The sequence below is a fragment of the Apiospora marii genome (genome assembly GCF_038362585.1).
Source record: "Apiospora marii strain CBS 49790 chromosome Unknown utg000003l_segment0_segment0, whole genome shotgun sequence".
Lineage (NCBI taxonomy): Eukaryota > Fungi > Ascomycota > Sordariomycetes > Amphisphaeriales > Apiosporaceae > Apiospora > Apiospora marii.
Window position 1 is genome coordinate 2,737,779 of NW_027117374.1, and position 15,333 is coordinate 2,753,111.

At 54.0% G+C, this 15,333-nt stretch overlaps 6 protein-coding genes across 6 annotated transcripts; 3 read left to right on the top strand and 3 right to left on the bottom strand.

Annotated features, from left to right (window-relative positions):
• Positions 1-593: 593 nt before the first annotated feature.
• Positions 594-2,021, bottom strand: PG985_004369 (uncharacterized protein; the record flags this gene model as incomplete). The annotated part of the gene is made up of 3 exons (XM_066824138.1): positions 594-914; positions 975-1,822; positions 1,904-2,021. 3 exons carry the CDS (start codon positions 2,019-2,021, stop codon positions 594-596), a joined length of 1,287 nt encoding a protein of 428 aa, XP_066687298.1.
• A 3,195-nt stretch (positions 2,022-5,216) lies between these two features.
• PG985_004370 (nucleoside-diphosphate-sugar epimerase family protein) lies at positions 5,217-6,285 on the top strand (the record flags this gene model as incomplete). The annotated part of the gene is made up of 2 exons (XM_066824139.1): positions 5,217-5,498; positions 5,572-6,285. The coding sequence occupies 2 exons, from the start codon at positions 5,217-5,219 to the stop codon at positions 6,283-6,285; spliced, it is 996 nt and encodes a 331-aa protein (XP_066687299.1).
• A 194-nt stretch (positions 6,286-6,479) lies between these two features.
• On the bottom strand, positions 6,480-8,118 carry PG985_004371 (transporter; the record flags this gene model as incomplete). The annotated part of the gene is made up of 4 exons (XM_066824140.1): positions 6,480-7,019; positions 7,092-7,502; positions 7,535-7,826; positions 7,916-8,118. The coding sequence occupies 4 exons, from the start codon at positions 8,116-8,118 to the stop codon at positions 6,480-6,482; spliced, it is 1,446 nt and encodes a 481-aa protein (XP_066687300.1).
• A 1,229-nt stretch (positions 8,119-9,347) lies between these two features.
• Positions 9,348-11,866, bottom strand: PG985_004372 (uncharacterized protein; the record flags this gene model as incomplete). The annotated part of the gene is made up of 3 exons (XM_066824141.1): positions 9,348-9,683; positions 9,734-11,732; positions 11,802-11,866. 3 exons carry the CDS (start codon positions 11,864-11,866, stop codon positions 9,348-9,350), a joined length of 2,400 nt encoding a protein of 799 aa, XP_066687301.1.
• Positions 11,867-13,064: 1,198 nt separating this feature from the next.
• On the top strand, positions 13,065-14,112 carry PG985_004373 (histidinol-phosphatase; the record flags this gene model as incomplete). The annotated part of the gene is made up of 3 exons (XM_066824142.1): positions 13,065-13,226; positions 13,282-13,821; positions 13,888-14,112. 3 exons carry the CDS (start codon positions 13,065-13,067, stop codon positions 14,110-14,112), a joined length of 927 nt encoding a protein of 308 aa, XP_066687302.1.
• A 500-nt stretch (positions 14,113-14,612) lies between these two features.
• Positions 14,613-15,152, top strand: PG985_004374 (uncharacterized protein; the record flags this gene model as incomplete). The annotated part of the gene is made up of 1 exon (XM_066824143.1): positions 14,613-15,152. The coding sequence occupies one exon, from the start codon at positions 14,613-14,615 to the stop codon at positions 15,150-15,152; it is 540 nt and encodes a 179-aa protein (XP_066687303.1).
• Positions 15,153-15,333: the final 181 nt, after the last annotated feature.

Consider the following 15,333-nt stretch of genomic DNA (forward strand, 5'->3'; position numbering starts at 1 on the left):
AACCAACATTCCAAGTGTTCCTCTGAATCAGCCCCCTGCAACTGCTCGAAGGGACAACACTGCGTCATCGGTGGCACCGTATTCATGAACTGCATCCCGATATGTGGTACCTGGGGCGCAGCGCCCGTTGCAGCCCCACGATTCGGCGATTACAATTCCAATTGCGATCCCGACCCCGGACGCATCCCCAAGAAAGTCCCTAGGGTCTAATCTAAGAGAGGGGATCGGCAGGCCGCATATGTCGAGAGGCCTTAGGTGGGGAATCGCAGGGGGGATAAGATGCGGAGGTCGATGCAGGTAGCCAAGAGTGTTGACAGGTCATGAGACTATGCAGTAGCTATTCGGCAATACTCTCAGCCAATAAGATCACGCTGGCTCACTACCCCAATATTCTGGGTCACTCTATTTCAGGGTGCCTGAGCCGCAACATGCTTGTCTCTCGTCGCTTAAAGGGGTTCGTATGTGAAACTCGCTCCCACGAGTGACATAATTAGGTCTATAAAACTACACTTAAAGCACAGGTTACATCAACCCGTTACTTGTGTAATACTTATAGGTTGCGTAGGGTATATAACGTATAAAAGCTATGCATATTAGGCCTTACCGAATTTTGCCTGGATTTCCTCTTCCGTGAACCGCCGTGTACGCTTCTCTAGGTACTTTGCGCGTTCGTCCAGGCTCATGGCCATTTGCTCGTCGCCAATGGGTACCATGCATTTGGCAAGATGGTGATAATCCTTTCGTAAGACCCTGATGGTGATCATGATATAGTCAATGTTGTGAAAGACAATTGCGCCCTGAGAGGCATAGGTATCCTTTTGCTTCAAGAACGAGTTTGGGTGTTCCCTCCAGTGACGTAGGGGGTTGAGATGATGCGAAGTGTGATAGCCGTCGTTGAATGAGTGCCGATTGCTCTAAAGCCAGTAGTGATTAGTATAAAGAGGCGAACTGCCGTGACTCGATGGGGCACTTACCTGGACGTCGATCACGGTGATGCTTGAACGATAGTCCGAGTCCGGCTCCTCGTTGTCGACAAACGCATGCTGCCCCCAATTGCCCGCCATAAGCCCAAATCGCATGAGAGCCAGCGGGAGCAGAAAGACGCAAATGGTCGCCCGGGGGTTGATCTTATACATCGTGTAGAGGAAGAGGTAGTTGCCGACCTCCCAGAACGTAGATCGCACGCCCATGAAAGCACGCCCCTTTCGATAGAAGTAAAGCGGCAGCTCCAGCGGGGCGAAAAAGTAGAAGCGCCCGACGTATTGGAGAAAGTGCAACACACTGTCTCGTTGGTAACGGATAGTGGATGAGAGGTCGTCGGGACCGTTGCCCTCCACGTGATGATGCTTGACGTGGTGGAAGAAATAGGAGTTCCAGGTATGGCCCATGAGCGGGTCCGTGATGTAGGGGAAAATATAGTCGAACAGGGAATACGGCAGTCTTTTCTGCAGGATGCCGTTTCCATGGATATGCTGGTGCATCATCAGAGTATAGGTGCCGACGTATGACACTTGCATGATAAAGTGGAGGATGCCGTGAAGCCAGGTAAAGTTCCAGAGAAATAGGGACAAAGCGCTAGGCACTGACGTGGAAAAATAGAGGAGCAGGTGCGTAAACATGACCACATCCACTTTGTTTCGCACTACGCGCTGCGCGAGTCGCGTGTACGGTCGCAGCAAGAACCGGTTCAATTGCTTCGACTGTAGCCACGGGAAATCGCACGAGTTGAAGATGGCCGGCTCAAAGTCCTTGTGGTTGGGGTCGTTCATGTTGTCCATGGCCGCCAAGATGTGCGCATCCCGCGCCTCTTTCTCTCCTGGGACTGGCGGGCCGAGTTAGTTGAGACGACTTCGGATGTGTGCTGGTGCTGGACGGCACACAATTGAGAGGCTGATGTACGTACCCACATGCTCGCGCAATCCCGATTTGCCTTCAGCCCATCGATCAATGTCGGAATCGAGGCTCTCCAGAACCAGCTTGTCGGCTCTCGTGTGGTTCGGGTCGACGATTACATGCGCCATCGTCTCGTGTGGTGGATTTGCGATGGGTTGAGAGATTTTTGAGGGTGGTGGTCCTCGACTTAAGTAAGGGATGCAAGGTGACAAAAAACTAGCGACAATCGATTCTAGAAAGGGGTAGGGAATTGCGCCATCATTTTGTTGGCTTTCTGACATACCAGCCCGTTTCAGCTTTGTTAGGGTTGCGCAGTGAGTAGGCATGTATGTGTCTTCCGCCATTTGCCACCCCGTTTCCGAAGGCCTGACATGGATGCGTACAACACACAAGCATCGTTGGTTTTTAGCGTCGCGCCAGACCAGCTGCAAATGGGGCCAGTTCTGGGATAAGGATTATTCGCTTTTTCAGGGTCCAATTTGACCGCCCCGTCTCATCCGCTGAGGCTCCGCTGAGCCCCACGCTAGCAATCACCCCGGCCGCCGACCAGGTTATCGTTATCAAAGTCTTGATTCATGAGGACTTCCTTCACCAACAAAAGTCCAATCCAGTGGATGGTGTGGTCATACCAACCCTTTTACCGGTGCTGCATCTCACACTGATCTCGAGTAGAGATGCAAACAGACTGATTAGTCATCCACGGGCTGTCGTGACAGTTGCGTATCGTTTGCATTCTTTCCGGCTCCTGACAGACAAACACCCCGGCTTTCATACAGTACAACCACACATGTTTGAACAAAGCCTCTACCGTAGACTCACTCTGTCTCGTTACTCCAGCCTGGTGTGGTTTCTTCGTACTGTTCTCCCACCCCATCAAGTTTTCCGTTCAGGGGCTTTCCGTTGATAGGCCCTAGAGGAGCGGTTGTTGTGTCTCGGATATAGTACATGGTGACAGGTGGTGGCAGCTTGCGAACATATAATTTCTCTAACTCTGCTCTGGCGCCTTCTGTTTCTTTGCGAAGTTGCGGTACCCCAGGACTGCTGGCTCAGTCTCTACCCGGCCAGCTTTACAAAATGGCTGCTTACGTGCTGGTTGGCAATCTCTCATGTCTCTCGGTGCGAGTATAGAAAGCCTCTGGTGATGGTTTATCGAGGCAGGGGCGACCACATGGACAAGTTCGAGGTCGCCAGTCTTTTCCTCCCGCGCCACCACCAAAGTTTCTCATCATCGCATCCCCGACCCCTTTCCACGCAATGCATGACAGGGCCTGGAATCTGAGGCCTCCTATGGTGGATGGCATAGCTCATGTCTTCTCAGGATACTGCCTTCGAGTCCGAACAGTGAATAAGATGGCCAAACCCGTACTCGATTTGCGCAGCACCTTCTCTTCCCCCAATGGTGTCTTTGAAGCGAACACAGCGCCCCTTACCCCTGTGCATACTCTGGGACCCGCACAAGCCAAGTCCGTCGACCAGAAAGAAAGGAAACCTGATCTCAACAGCTGGTTAAACCGGGGGATCTATTGAGCATGTTTGTAAGTATTTGGCTTGTCAGGGACTACAGCTTTCTTTGGTTATAGCTTCTGTAATCCTGGTGTATTATGCCCAGCAAGGATCTGTTCTCACATGGTGGTGCCGCGTAAAATCCAGTTCTGATGCTTCCGCTTCCAAATTTCTTTATTTTCTTTTCCCAGTGTGTAAATAGGGCAATAGTTGTGACTATGGATGTGGTTCTGATACTTCGATGTCACTGGAGTAGCATTTTTCGATAATCTTGTCGCGGCAACCTAACGAAGAGCTGGATTATCGAGGTATCACGTACCTCTGGTCCATGGGTCGACAGAATAAGCCCTGGGGTGAAGAAGAGGGGGGCAAGCATTTTCATGCCCTAGCCGAACTCGACTTATAGCCGGAGATCAAGTATTATGTCGCCTTCAATGAGGATATCGTCACATGGCGTCATAGTTGGTTCATCCCGGCAACCTATATTGGCATCTTAACCAAACCCTTTAATGTGGTGTCTCTTGCTGCCACCAGGAGTCTATCAACCTCTAACAGTCACGGAAAACTCTACACAGACTCTTTATGTCCGCCGCCGCATGATCCCCATGTGGCTCAATCCCCTGTGATACTCAGAAATGACAAGACGGTGAACAAGGTTACAAGTCATGCGTCATCGGGGCAGAACGTGGGGACAGAACGAAAAAAGGCCAGGAACAAGGCTTAACCCCGTCCCATACAATTAGGGCTTTGGGGATATAGGGTAGATCCGGGGCTTACTACGAGGTAAGCTATGGGGTCGGCTTTACAGAACAACGCCAAGTTTGACGATTAGGTTCTGGTTCGAATGCTCTGCCCTGTTGAATGCGTGAATATCCTATATCATCAACAACAACAACATAGAGGACAGAAGCGAGGGCGCTGGTCTTTCCTTTTGCATTTTCTTTTCATGGATCTGACCTATGAGTGCCTTCCCATCAACCCTGCCAACTCCCGATGACTACTAGTAGTGAATCCACCATAGCCCAGCCTGGGTAGATTTCATTACTATGAAAATCTCAATCTGTGTTATCTGCAATATAGCGCGACGTGACTCTTCGAGGCCAGAAGCCGATAATATGTCCTCTACAACTGAGTATGCTAACCCCACTAATCCGTGGTCATGAGGCGTGCTTACTACTCATACGTAGCTGGGTCGATTGCTAAATATGTTTCGCGCATCGTGGCCGGCGACAGAATCTCGCAGTCGACTCTTAACTCCATGGCGATAATTGCTGGGTAATTTTACAAGGTGATAGGATCAATTCGTTCTGGAATGTTTCGATGTTGCCGGATTCATATGTCTTGGCACCCGGGCTGATGACGAGCTGACTCGTTAGCGCCTGCAGTTCAGCTGGCAGCACAAGCCCCGATTTCAAATCAGGTACCTAGCTCGGGGGTCTAATTGCGCCGGGGCTCTAAACGCGAAGCACCGAGCTCATGCAGCGGCTTACCTCACAGGCGGCTCAATTATTCATTCTCGTCTATCGTGGTCTTCATGCAGCATCCATCATCGCCATAGACAGAGACAGACAACACATCTTTGCTACAAATAGGTATCCAGCATCGACCATGGACCGAGAATATGGCATATATAAAGGCCCTTCAGTGCCACTACGGAAAATAAACATCTTGTGCATCCATCTCAACCTTCAGTCCAAACAGAAACATTTGTCACTACCTACCCCTAAACGAAACCGCAACTCAACTCAAAAGTCAATATTCAAAACCTGTCCCCTCTATCTCATACCAACAGAAGCAGAATCACTTCCGATTAAGCCAAAATGGTCGACACAGCTTCAAAGAAAGTCATCCTGGTGACGGGAGCGACCGGAAAGCAGGGCAGCGCCACCATCGACGCTCTCATCGCGGGCGGTGCCCTTGATACCCACACTCTAGTCGCCGTGACCCGCAACCCCGAGTCCGGGTCCGCCAAGCGGCTCGTTGGCCGCGGTGTCCAATTGGTCCAGGGCGACCTCAACGACATCCCCGCCATCTTCACCAGCGTGACGAAGGCGCTGGGCGGCGGCGACAACGCCAAAATCTGGGGCGTCTTCAGCGTCCAGGTAGGTCATTCCGCATTTCTTCGCGCAAGAGGAATAAATGCCTGAGCCCCGACTAACAACTTCTTTGTCTTAGACGGCCATCGGCGGCGGCGCATCGCCCGAAAGCGAGGAGCGCCAGGGCAAGGCGCTCGTCGATGCCGCGCTGGCCAACGGCCTCGAGCACTTCGTCTACACCTCGGCCGACCGCGGCGGCGAGGTGCGGTCCTTCTCGAACCCCACCAGGGTGCCGCACTTCATCAGCAAGCACAACATCGAGCACCACCTGGTCGAGAAGGCGGCGGCGGCGGCGGCGGCGGCTACCACTTCCAGCAGCAGTATCGCTGCACCGACGCCCATGACCTGGACCATCCTCCGCCCCGTGGCCTTCATGGACAACTTCACCCCTGGCTTCGGCACCAAGATCATGGCGACGGGGATGCGGGTGGCGCTCCAGGGCAAGCCGATCCAGCTCGTGGGCGCGCGCGACATCGGCTGGTTCGCGGCGCAGGCCTTCCTCCGGCCCACGGCCTACGCGGGGCGCAGCGTCACGCTGGCCGGGGACGAGGTCACGCTCGCCGACCTGCGCGCCGTCTTCCAGCAGAAGACGGGGCGCGACATGCCAGAGACGTTCCAGTTCGTGGCGCACATCATCTTCTGGCTGTCGGCCGAGTTCGGCAGCATGTTCCGTTGGTTCCACGACGAGGGCTTCGGCGCCGACTTGTCCGCGCTGCGCAAGGAGCACCCGGGGCTGCAGTCTTGGGGCGCTTGGCTGGAGAGTGAGAGTGATTGGGTGGCGAAGTCCAAATGATGAATTTTTCCAATTAAACACTGTCGCTGGCTGTATACATATAGAATAATTCCAAGTTCCGTTCCCTCTCATCTGCTGCCTTGATAAGACGCCAGCCTCCAATGCATTATTGACACTTGCATCTTCATTTAGGCACGATGTAGAGTACACCTAGCGATACAGTCGATTCCCGTCTGAGTTTATCCCACTCCGTCTCAAGTGACAAAGCTCCATGTGCTGGTCTCGCCCGTCTCGTTCTCCCTCTTCTCAATCTCCTTGTTCTTCTTCACGCACCACCACCTCGTCACGATGCACGACAAGATCGCGAGCCCGCACCCCGCCACAATAACGCCGCCGCCGGTCTGGTAGCGGGGCTTCTGGCTGCGCAGGAAGAAGTAGGGCGTGAACCAGTGGCTGACACTGCTGACGCAGTTGGCGATAGCGATGAGGGCGGCCCGCTTCGTGCGCGGGCGCGGCACCACCGCCGTCTCCCAGGAGATCTGCAGGTTGAGGGCGACGAAGGGGCCGCCGCATAAGAGGAACAGACTAAAGTACCGCGGGCCCAGCGACAGCGTCGAGGTCATGATGACGGCCCCCACGAGACACAGCGCCATGGAGCCAACCATGTGCCAGCAGTGCTCCAGGCGGCGGCCGCTCGACCACGAGATGCCGATGGTCAGCAGGTAGGCGAAGACGTACGGCGGGGCTTGGAGGAGGTAGGTGTTGGTCTTGGAGAAGCCGAATGTGTTCATGATCTGTATACGGTGTTAGTTGGGTGCAGATGAAAAGGAATGCTGTCCAGCATCCAAAAGACTGAAAGAGCTTACCGATGGTAGGAAGTCCTTGAACGACTGTCCAATGATGATGAAAAAGTGGCTCGAAGCAAAGAGCCAGGTGAACGGCTCCTTGAGCGCCAGCCGGACGCCCTCCCAGTGCCCTCCCTCGTCGTCCTCGGAAACACCGCCGGCGTTGACCTCCTGACGGTACTGAGCCATCTCGGCCTCCTCGGCGGACATGAAGTAGGTGCCCGTGGACGAGGGGAAGTTGGGCATGAACCAGAAAGCGGCGAGCCCGACCGCGATACTGACGGCGCCCTCGATGAGCACGAACCAGCGCCACGACGCGAGCCCCCGGATGCCGTCCATGTTCTGCAGGACGGCGGCGGCGAGCAGGCCCGAGATGACGTTGGAGACGACGTTGCCGGCGTGCCAGATGCTCATGCGCAGCGGCGACTCGCTCTTGTGTACCAGGACAAGGTCATGAGCGAGACGGCGGGGATGAAGGGCCCCTCGGTCACGCCCACGAGGAACCGGCAGAGCATGAAGCCCCAGGCCGAGTTGAGCGCCGTCATGGAGATGGTCACGGCCGACCAGGCCAGCATGAAGCAGGGCATCAGGTACTGGGGCTTTCCCTTGGCCACCATGATGTTGGCCGGTACCTGCGAGATGATGTAGCCCACGTAGAACAGGGAGATGCCCGCCGACCACTGGACGTCTGTCATGTGGCAGTCGCGTTGCATGCCGGCGAGGCGGGCATTGGATACGTTGATGCGGTCCAGGTAGCTGTGAAGAGGCGTGCAGTCAGTATGATGCTCAAGGGGGTATTGGGGCGTCTCGGTGGGTAAGGGGAGGCAGGGAGGGCTTCTACTCACTTCATCAGCAACATGGCCGTGACCATGGGAAGGAACTTCCAGTCCAGCTTCCGGACCAGGGACTTCTCCACGGCTTTCAGCTCATCTTCGGTCTTGTCTTTGAGCAGTGTGTACTTCTCCAGCATCGCATCCCGCGATGGGACCTCCTCAATCTCGAAGTTTTCGGCCTTGGAGGCCATCGACGACTTTCGCGACAGAGACATTCTGACTAAACTGAGAGTAGTCTACCTGCCTATGAATTCGGTGTCAAAGTCGATACCGCAAAGTCAAGTAGCTTGAACAGAATCATGGGGAGACCATAGCTCCTATTTGTATGTCCATGGCGACCACTGATACCCATCTCACGCCCTTACCTCGCATGCGGCTGGCCAGGCATCCGCCATGAAAAGGAATGTTTACCCCAGTTTCCCCGCATACTCCATCCCGACGAAATATGGTTTTCTGGGGTAGGTTGAACTCCATCATCCCCAGATTCCCAGGAAGTCGTCACGCCAAGGGAGGAGCTTTCAGGAGCGACAGCCACTCGCATGGCTGGAATGTGGGCAACCAGGGAGCCTCGAACCCAATACCAAGAAGCACCCTGGGTGGCCAAGATCTGCGGCGCTCAAGAATCGGCAAATGACCTCGCTTTTGGTTTGGGTTGGTAGGTTTCGGACTGAGGCCGCCGGTGATACTACCCAGAGCGGGCCGTCTCCTCGGACATGTCCCGCAAGACGGGAGGGCGGACTCGACCCGAGCCATTGTCCCGCCAAGACTGCTCTAAAGAGCCAAGACCGGCCGAGGCCTCAGGTCCTTGGCGCTGGAAGCCCATGACAACGTGGGATCGGGAAAGCACGCTTGATAGCGGCGCTTCATGACTCGGGGTGAGACTCCCCTACACCGCCGTAGTATAGCAGTGGATGCATACATGGGCGAAATAAGCTTGCCAAACACCTCGGCGCTGCTTGGGAACGTTGGCTGCACCGGAACACCACCCTAGGGGAGTGGCCGGGAATTCACCCAGCAACCAATGTCGGCCAAGCTGTTGGGGAAACTGGCCTAACCAGAGACGACGGGTTCGCTCCATAGGAAATGCCACGATTATGGGACAAGCCCGAAGCGGCTGGGCGAGATGCCTTCCCGAGAAACATGCCAGCGTATGTCTTGGAAACAACGTTGGCAAAATGGTCAGCTTGGCTATTCCAGTGGACGGACACAGCTGGGCTTGATTGACGTTATGAGGAGAATGCGGCTCGGAACACGTCCGGAAAAGGCCAAGCCCTATCGTATAAACCCAAGAGCTCTAGTTATCCATCCTCCAAGTGACAGGTGTGAAGAGGCTCCTAAACTGCAAATTGTGGTATCTTTGGTCGTCGGTCAATGCTACCCTACCTCTTCTTAACGCTAAAGCCTATACATATCAACATTGTACAATACAATTGGGCGATGCCAATTACGAAAGATCCCAGTCGCCCGCTTCGTAGTCCATGTCGCCTTGATCTCCCTGGTCTTCCACGGCGCCCCCAAAGCCACCGGCATCGTCATTCTCCGCTGTAGGCTTCGTAGCAGGCTGGTCGTCGTCCATCTCGTTAGCCATGGCGACGTCACCATCCGCCGCAGAGGCTTTGGGTGCTGAAGTGGCCCAAGACAGCTCGACTGTACCATCTACCTGAGGGATGTTCTTGTTGGCTGTCACGCCATTGTAGAACTGCTCGGCCGTCTTGCGGTCCTTGAACGTAACGTGGGTTTTGTTCTGGTCGCTGTGAATGGCCGTAAATTCGCCAATACCCTATATGATGTTAGTATAGCAATTGCACACATATGAGCGATAGCACTCACAAGAAGGTAGTGGCGTAGAGCTTCGTCCTTGGCCGGCTCGGTGAAGTCTACGCCAGTTAAGGCCACAATCTTTGGCCGGTTATCCAGCGAGTAGGCAGCATACGCGGAGTGTACATCACCTCCCATACCACCCCTGCCCCGATAGCTATAACCGCCACGAGAACCCCGGGGAGGGAAGGCGCCGCGTCCTCTGTAAGGCCGTCCTCTACCCCGACCCCGCGTGGCCCACATAGGGGTCTCATCTTGCGCTGCATTGGGGTCTAGTCCAAGAGAGTTCGCCTCCGCCTCGAGCTCGGCCAACTTGGCACGCAAAGCTTCCGCTTGGGTTGCAGGTTTACCACCGTCCGAGGCGGCGACAGAGCTCGTGTGGAGGACGGGGGACAGTGACGCTTCCTTGACACCACTGGCAGCCAGCCTAGCCTGGAGTTTGCGCTTCTCCTCTTCGTGGCGCGCCAATAGCTCCTTGCGCTTCAGTTCGATCTCTTGCTTCTCACGCTCAACCTTTTCTTTCAACTGGGCCTTCAAAGTGTGCGCTTTTTGCGCTTCATCCTGCTTCCGCTTGAACTCTTCCATGTCAAATTCGGGCTCAGGGGCAGCATGTTCGCCATTTGTGGAATGGTTTGCGCCATTCCTGGGACCATTCGCATGTTTGGCAGTAGGGAGGTGAGACTCATCCTTGAACCAATAGACCTTGACAAAGCGATTGTCGAAAACCACCTTTGGAGACTTCCACGCGCCGTTGGCTGAATCCCAGCTATCAAACTTGATGATAGCTATGCGCTTCTGCGCCGGACGGAATTCGACTTCTTCGATGGTGCCAAATTGGCCAAAGAACTCACGGACCGCGTCTTCGGTATAGTTTTCCTCGGGTATGTTTTCCACCACGATCTGAGTCTTGGTCTTGTCATTGACAGGACCTTCTGCCGCGAAGTCCGGCCGGCCTGCTTTGCGTCGGGGTTTCTTAGAGTCGCGACGGTTGTTCGGAGGCATGTGCGGGGCAAACGGCTCGATTTGTTGCATAAACTGGCCATGGGTCTCAAAAGGCAAAGCCAGCGTCGCATTGTTGGGATCGTATTCTTCTCCAGCCCCGGACGGCGGAGGTTTGAATGCTGGCACGAAACCTGACCCTGTACCGTGCTCAAACATGCACTTGTTTCCTCTAGAGCAAAATCCTTTCGTCTCATAGTCCCGACATGGAGCGCGCCTTCGGGGTGGGTGCTTGGGGGTGGCAGCAGTGCCTGAGTAGACTGGTCGTGGCAGCTGAGGAGCTTGCGGCATCTGTATTCCCATTTGCGCCCCAAGCTCTTGCAGTTGACGTATGTTTTCCATAATAGTGTTAGCATCCAGCTGAGGCATACCTGCAGAAGGAGCAGCAGGGAACGGCTGGTTGGGGTTGTAGGCGTCGTCCGGCGCTGTGAAAGAGGGCCCATGTTGACCCGAAGGGCCAGGAAATGCTCCGTAACCGCCGCGACCTCGCGACGCATACGGATCGTCAAACCTCCCACCACGTACGGCCTGCGGTCCGCCTCTTCGCGCCTGCTTATAAGGCGGCTGCGGGCCCTGCATGTAAGGATTTGCGCCGTATGCGCCCCAGCTCATCTGTTGGGTGTCCGGCGCATCCAGATCCCGGTACGAGCGTTTCTTGCCGCCGCGCAAAGTGGACCCGGGAAACGCAGATGGTGTGTCGGCGTAAGGAGTATGCTGGAAGTCTGCAAAGGCGCCTTGGCCCGGCAGAGAGAACTGTTGGGCGGAGGGGCCTTGGGGTATTTGGGAAGCCGGCGGGGCTACACTGTGAGGGGCGGGAGGAGCAGGCGGTGCCCCAGGAAGGTAAGATTTGTACTGGACGGCCTGGAAAACATCGTCGGTGAAGGCAGCGGAATCCTCTCTGAGGAAATCGGGTATTTCCTCCTCGAAAACCTGTCGAATCCCCTGGGCGTCGCCATCGTGTCGCAACAGTGCTAGAACATAATCGGCGAGGACATCTGAATCGGCATCGGAGCTGGAAGAAACAAGTCTCGGGTTAGTTTGAACTTGAGCAGATAAAGAAGTCGGCAGACGGGAAACTTACGTATTAGCAAGTCGCTTTACTATCCATGATTTGAGATGCGGCGCATCTTCCTCGGCGAATAACATGATTGGTGTTTGATTATGAGGATGTGCTGGCTGCTCTTCTAGGTCATGGTGAACCAAGGTTGGATTTGGTACGATTGGTGAGGATTCGATGGCAGCCTGGGTTGCGGTGTGTCACAGCAACTCTCGTCGAAGGCCGGGCAACATTCGGGTTTGGTAATGATTGGGTCGGGTTCCCAGGAATCCAAAAAGAAAGGCAGAGGCGTCAATAGTAACGCCGGTAGCCTGAGCACTGCAACTTAAACGTAACTCAGCTACAAGGCTGCAGAAGTTGGTCCGGATCGATTTTTCTGAGGTGGTGTTTTGATTGGTCAATCACGCGAAAAGTGACGAAATTCTGCTCGCAAATCCCGACAAGGATGATAAAGGCGCGATGCTGATGCGTGTTGGAAGCACAAGAGCTTCGGCCCTGGCTTCAATTCTTTTTTTAGTGGGGGCAACGCAACAGCTAGGCTGCTGGCTGCTGAGCTACCTCCTACATACAACGCTGCTTCAGTGGGTGGGCCGGCGAAGAGTGGATCCCGCCCAGCTAACCTACATAACTTCTGACCAAGGATAAGTGATTGTGCCTTCAGCTGAATGCTGGTGCGGGGGAGGGGCAATGCCTATCAAAGCTCTAAGCAATCAACAATGGATGTCATCCAGTCTCTGTTCGTGGTTGAAATGTAGTACCTAACAGAGCTGATTTCCGAGGCAATGGATTCCACAGGTGTTGATGCAGATCTTTGAGGGTCAACTTGCCCAAACTCCTTCCAGGCTTGAGCTGTTGCTTTCAGCTCTGCACCATATGCAGAATTTGAGACAGCACGGTGACGATGGCAGCTTTATCGATTGGCACCTACCTCCGATAAAGATCCGTTGATCTGACTGTGTAGCATCTTGGTTGGGTTCAACATTGCCAATGCCCAGCAAATCTAATTAGAGAAAAAGTAATATCTAGCTCAATTTGAAAACAAATTCACCAGAGATCCTAAAACAAGCAAACCAACTACCTCCGAACCCATGTGTAAATATATTTCGTTTCGACCTTTCATACAATTATAGAACTTGTTTGCTATCCTAGAATTACTATCTCTAGTTCTCTTCTACGTCCAAGCCCCACCGCCCCTCACCTAACTGTTACCCACCATTCACCACCATCCTCATCTATACCTCTGTTGTCGTGAACACCTCAAGATTGTGAACAGATACGAAAGTCGCAATGGCGTTCACTATGCACTCCCATTCGGGCCAATTCTGCCCAGGCCACGCCAAGGATCAGCTTGAGGAGGTGATCAAGCATGCCATCAGCGTAGGCTACAAGACAATAGGTCTGACTGAGCATATGCCACGAACAGAGCTCGCAGATCTATACCCTGAAGAGGTGACTATATTCTGCCCCGTTAGTAGCTAGGGTGCTGTAGCTAATATTTCCACAGTTGGATGACCCCGAGCAATCCCTGGCCGTCCTGGCTCTCCGCCACGAGGCCTACATCAAGGAAGCCCAGCGTCTGCAAGCCGCCTACGCCTCGCAGATTCATATCCTGATCGGCTTCGAGGGAGAGTGGTTGCGGCCATCATACGGTCCTCTCATCAAGTCTCTCGCAGCTGAGCCCTGCATTGACTACTTCATGGGCTCCCTCCACCACGTCAACGCTGTACCGATTGACTATGACTCACCGTACTACCAGAAGGCTGTGGAATCCGCGGGCGGAACGGAGGAGAAGCTCTACGAGCGCTACTACGACCAGCAGTACGAGATGCTGCAGGCGCTGAAGCCACGTGTCGTTGGTCACTTCGACCTGTGCCGGCTGATGAGCCAAGACCCCGATCGTGACGTTCGACAGTGGGCATCAGTGTGGGAGAAGATTGTCCGCAACTTGCAGTTCGTTGCTGGCTATGGCGGCTGGCTGGAGTGCAACACGAGTGCGCTGAGAAAAGGTCTGGCCGAGCCCTATCCGTGCCGGACCATTGCAGAGGTGCGTTGAACAAGAGCTGTCCGGTTCTTCCATGTGTGGGAGGCAGATACTGACTTTTCCCCTTAGGAGTTCCTGAAGTTGGGTGGCAAGTTCACCATGTCGGACGACAGCCACGGGATCGCCCAAGTAGCAACAAACTACAAGAGAGGCCTCGAGTTTCTTGAGAGCCTGGGTGTTACGGACGTTTGGACGTTGGAGCGAACACCCCATCCTGGTGTCACTGGTACTGAAAAGGCCACATTGGTGGATAACAAGGTTCTTGTTGCGGATATCAAGAAAAGCTTCGACTAGATGTGGCATAATTGCGCCACTGCTCTAGAAAAGGGCATAGACAAAGACATAGACAGACTCTCAAAACATGTTCATTGGTTAGTAGAAATAGACTAGAGTTTCACCGTCATCCGGATCACCAGGTTGTTAGTTTGATTGAGCTCATATACAAGTTCGGACCGACCATGGTACCCTCAATAAGGGCAGTGATTGTTGCTACTCATCCAACGCCAATGTGACAACAGAGCATATAGTTCAGGAGAAAGACCTGGTAGATCTCCAATGTAACTGGAAACTCTTAATAGCAGCCCTAGAATGAGTGAATATATATAAGTCTGCTCAGTTCCCTCAATGCAATGTCGACATGCCAGAACTCTTCTTCCTGTACCTCAACACTTTTCCTGCCTTTTAAGTAATACCAACATACACGAAAACAGTGAAACGAGACCCTGATACCATTGGTATGAAAACGGTCTATTCTGGTCATGATACAACATATGCTGACTTGGCAATCAGGAAACATGCGTCAGACCATTCTTCTGGGAGCCCTGCTCGCCGCCACGGCAGTCAGTGCCCACCCTATCAACGCAACACAGCCGCCGGCCGACATACATACGATCGATACCGTCTCTCTCGATTCAAACTCCCTGCAGAACTGCAGAAAGTATACGATGCAGGGATACGGATACACCCCCAAGCAGGGGAAGCCACTTGCATCGACGGCGGATTGCGAGAAGCTCTCCCTCGCCTTGCTGGGCCAACCCCAGAACTACTCCCTCGCGTACTTCCAGGACAACGACGACATGGACGTGGAAGCCAGAGGATCCTGCCACTTGTTCGTCTCGACCAAGATGTGCGACGATGGCCGCAAGTGCCATTACGACTATCCCATCAAGCTCGGGAACGGCGATGTTGCATTGCTAGTCGGCAATGCACTTGAGGAGTTCGGGGCAAATGGATGGCTCACTGCCCGTGGAACGATGGAGTGTGACACCGACGATCGGGAGGAGGGAGACAGAACTGCGGACGTCATCTGGGAGATAAGAGATAATTTTATCTAGGCGTTTTTTTCAGGGCCTTCGGAACATGCGGATTGAGCCGACAGCGGCAAAGGCCGTTTGATTCGGATGCTCCCGCAAAAGATGATTTTGTCCACATATATTAAATCGGTAACCTTTTCTTCGGTATCCTCTCCAATGGGATGAATACCTATACTAGTTCAACTAAGCATCGTTTCCCGTA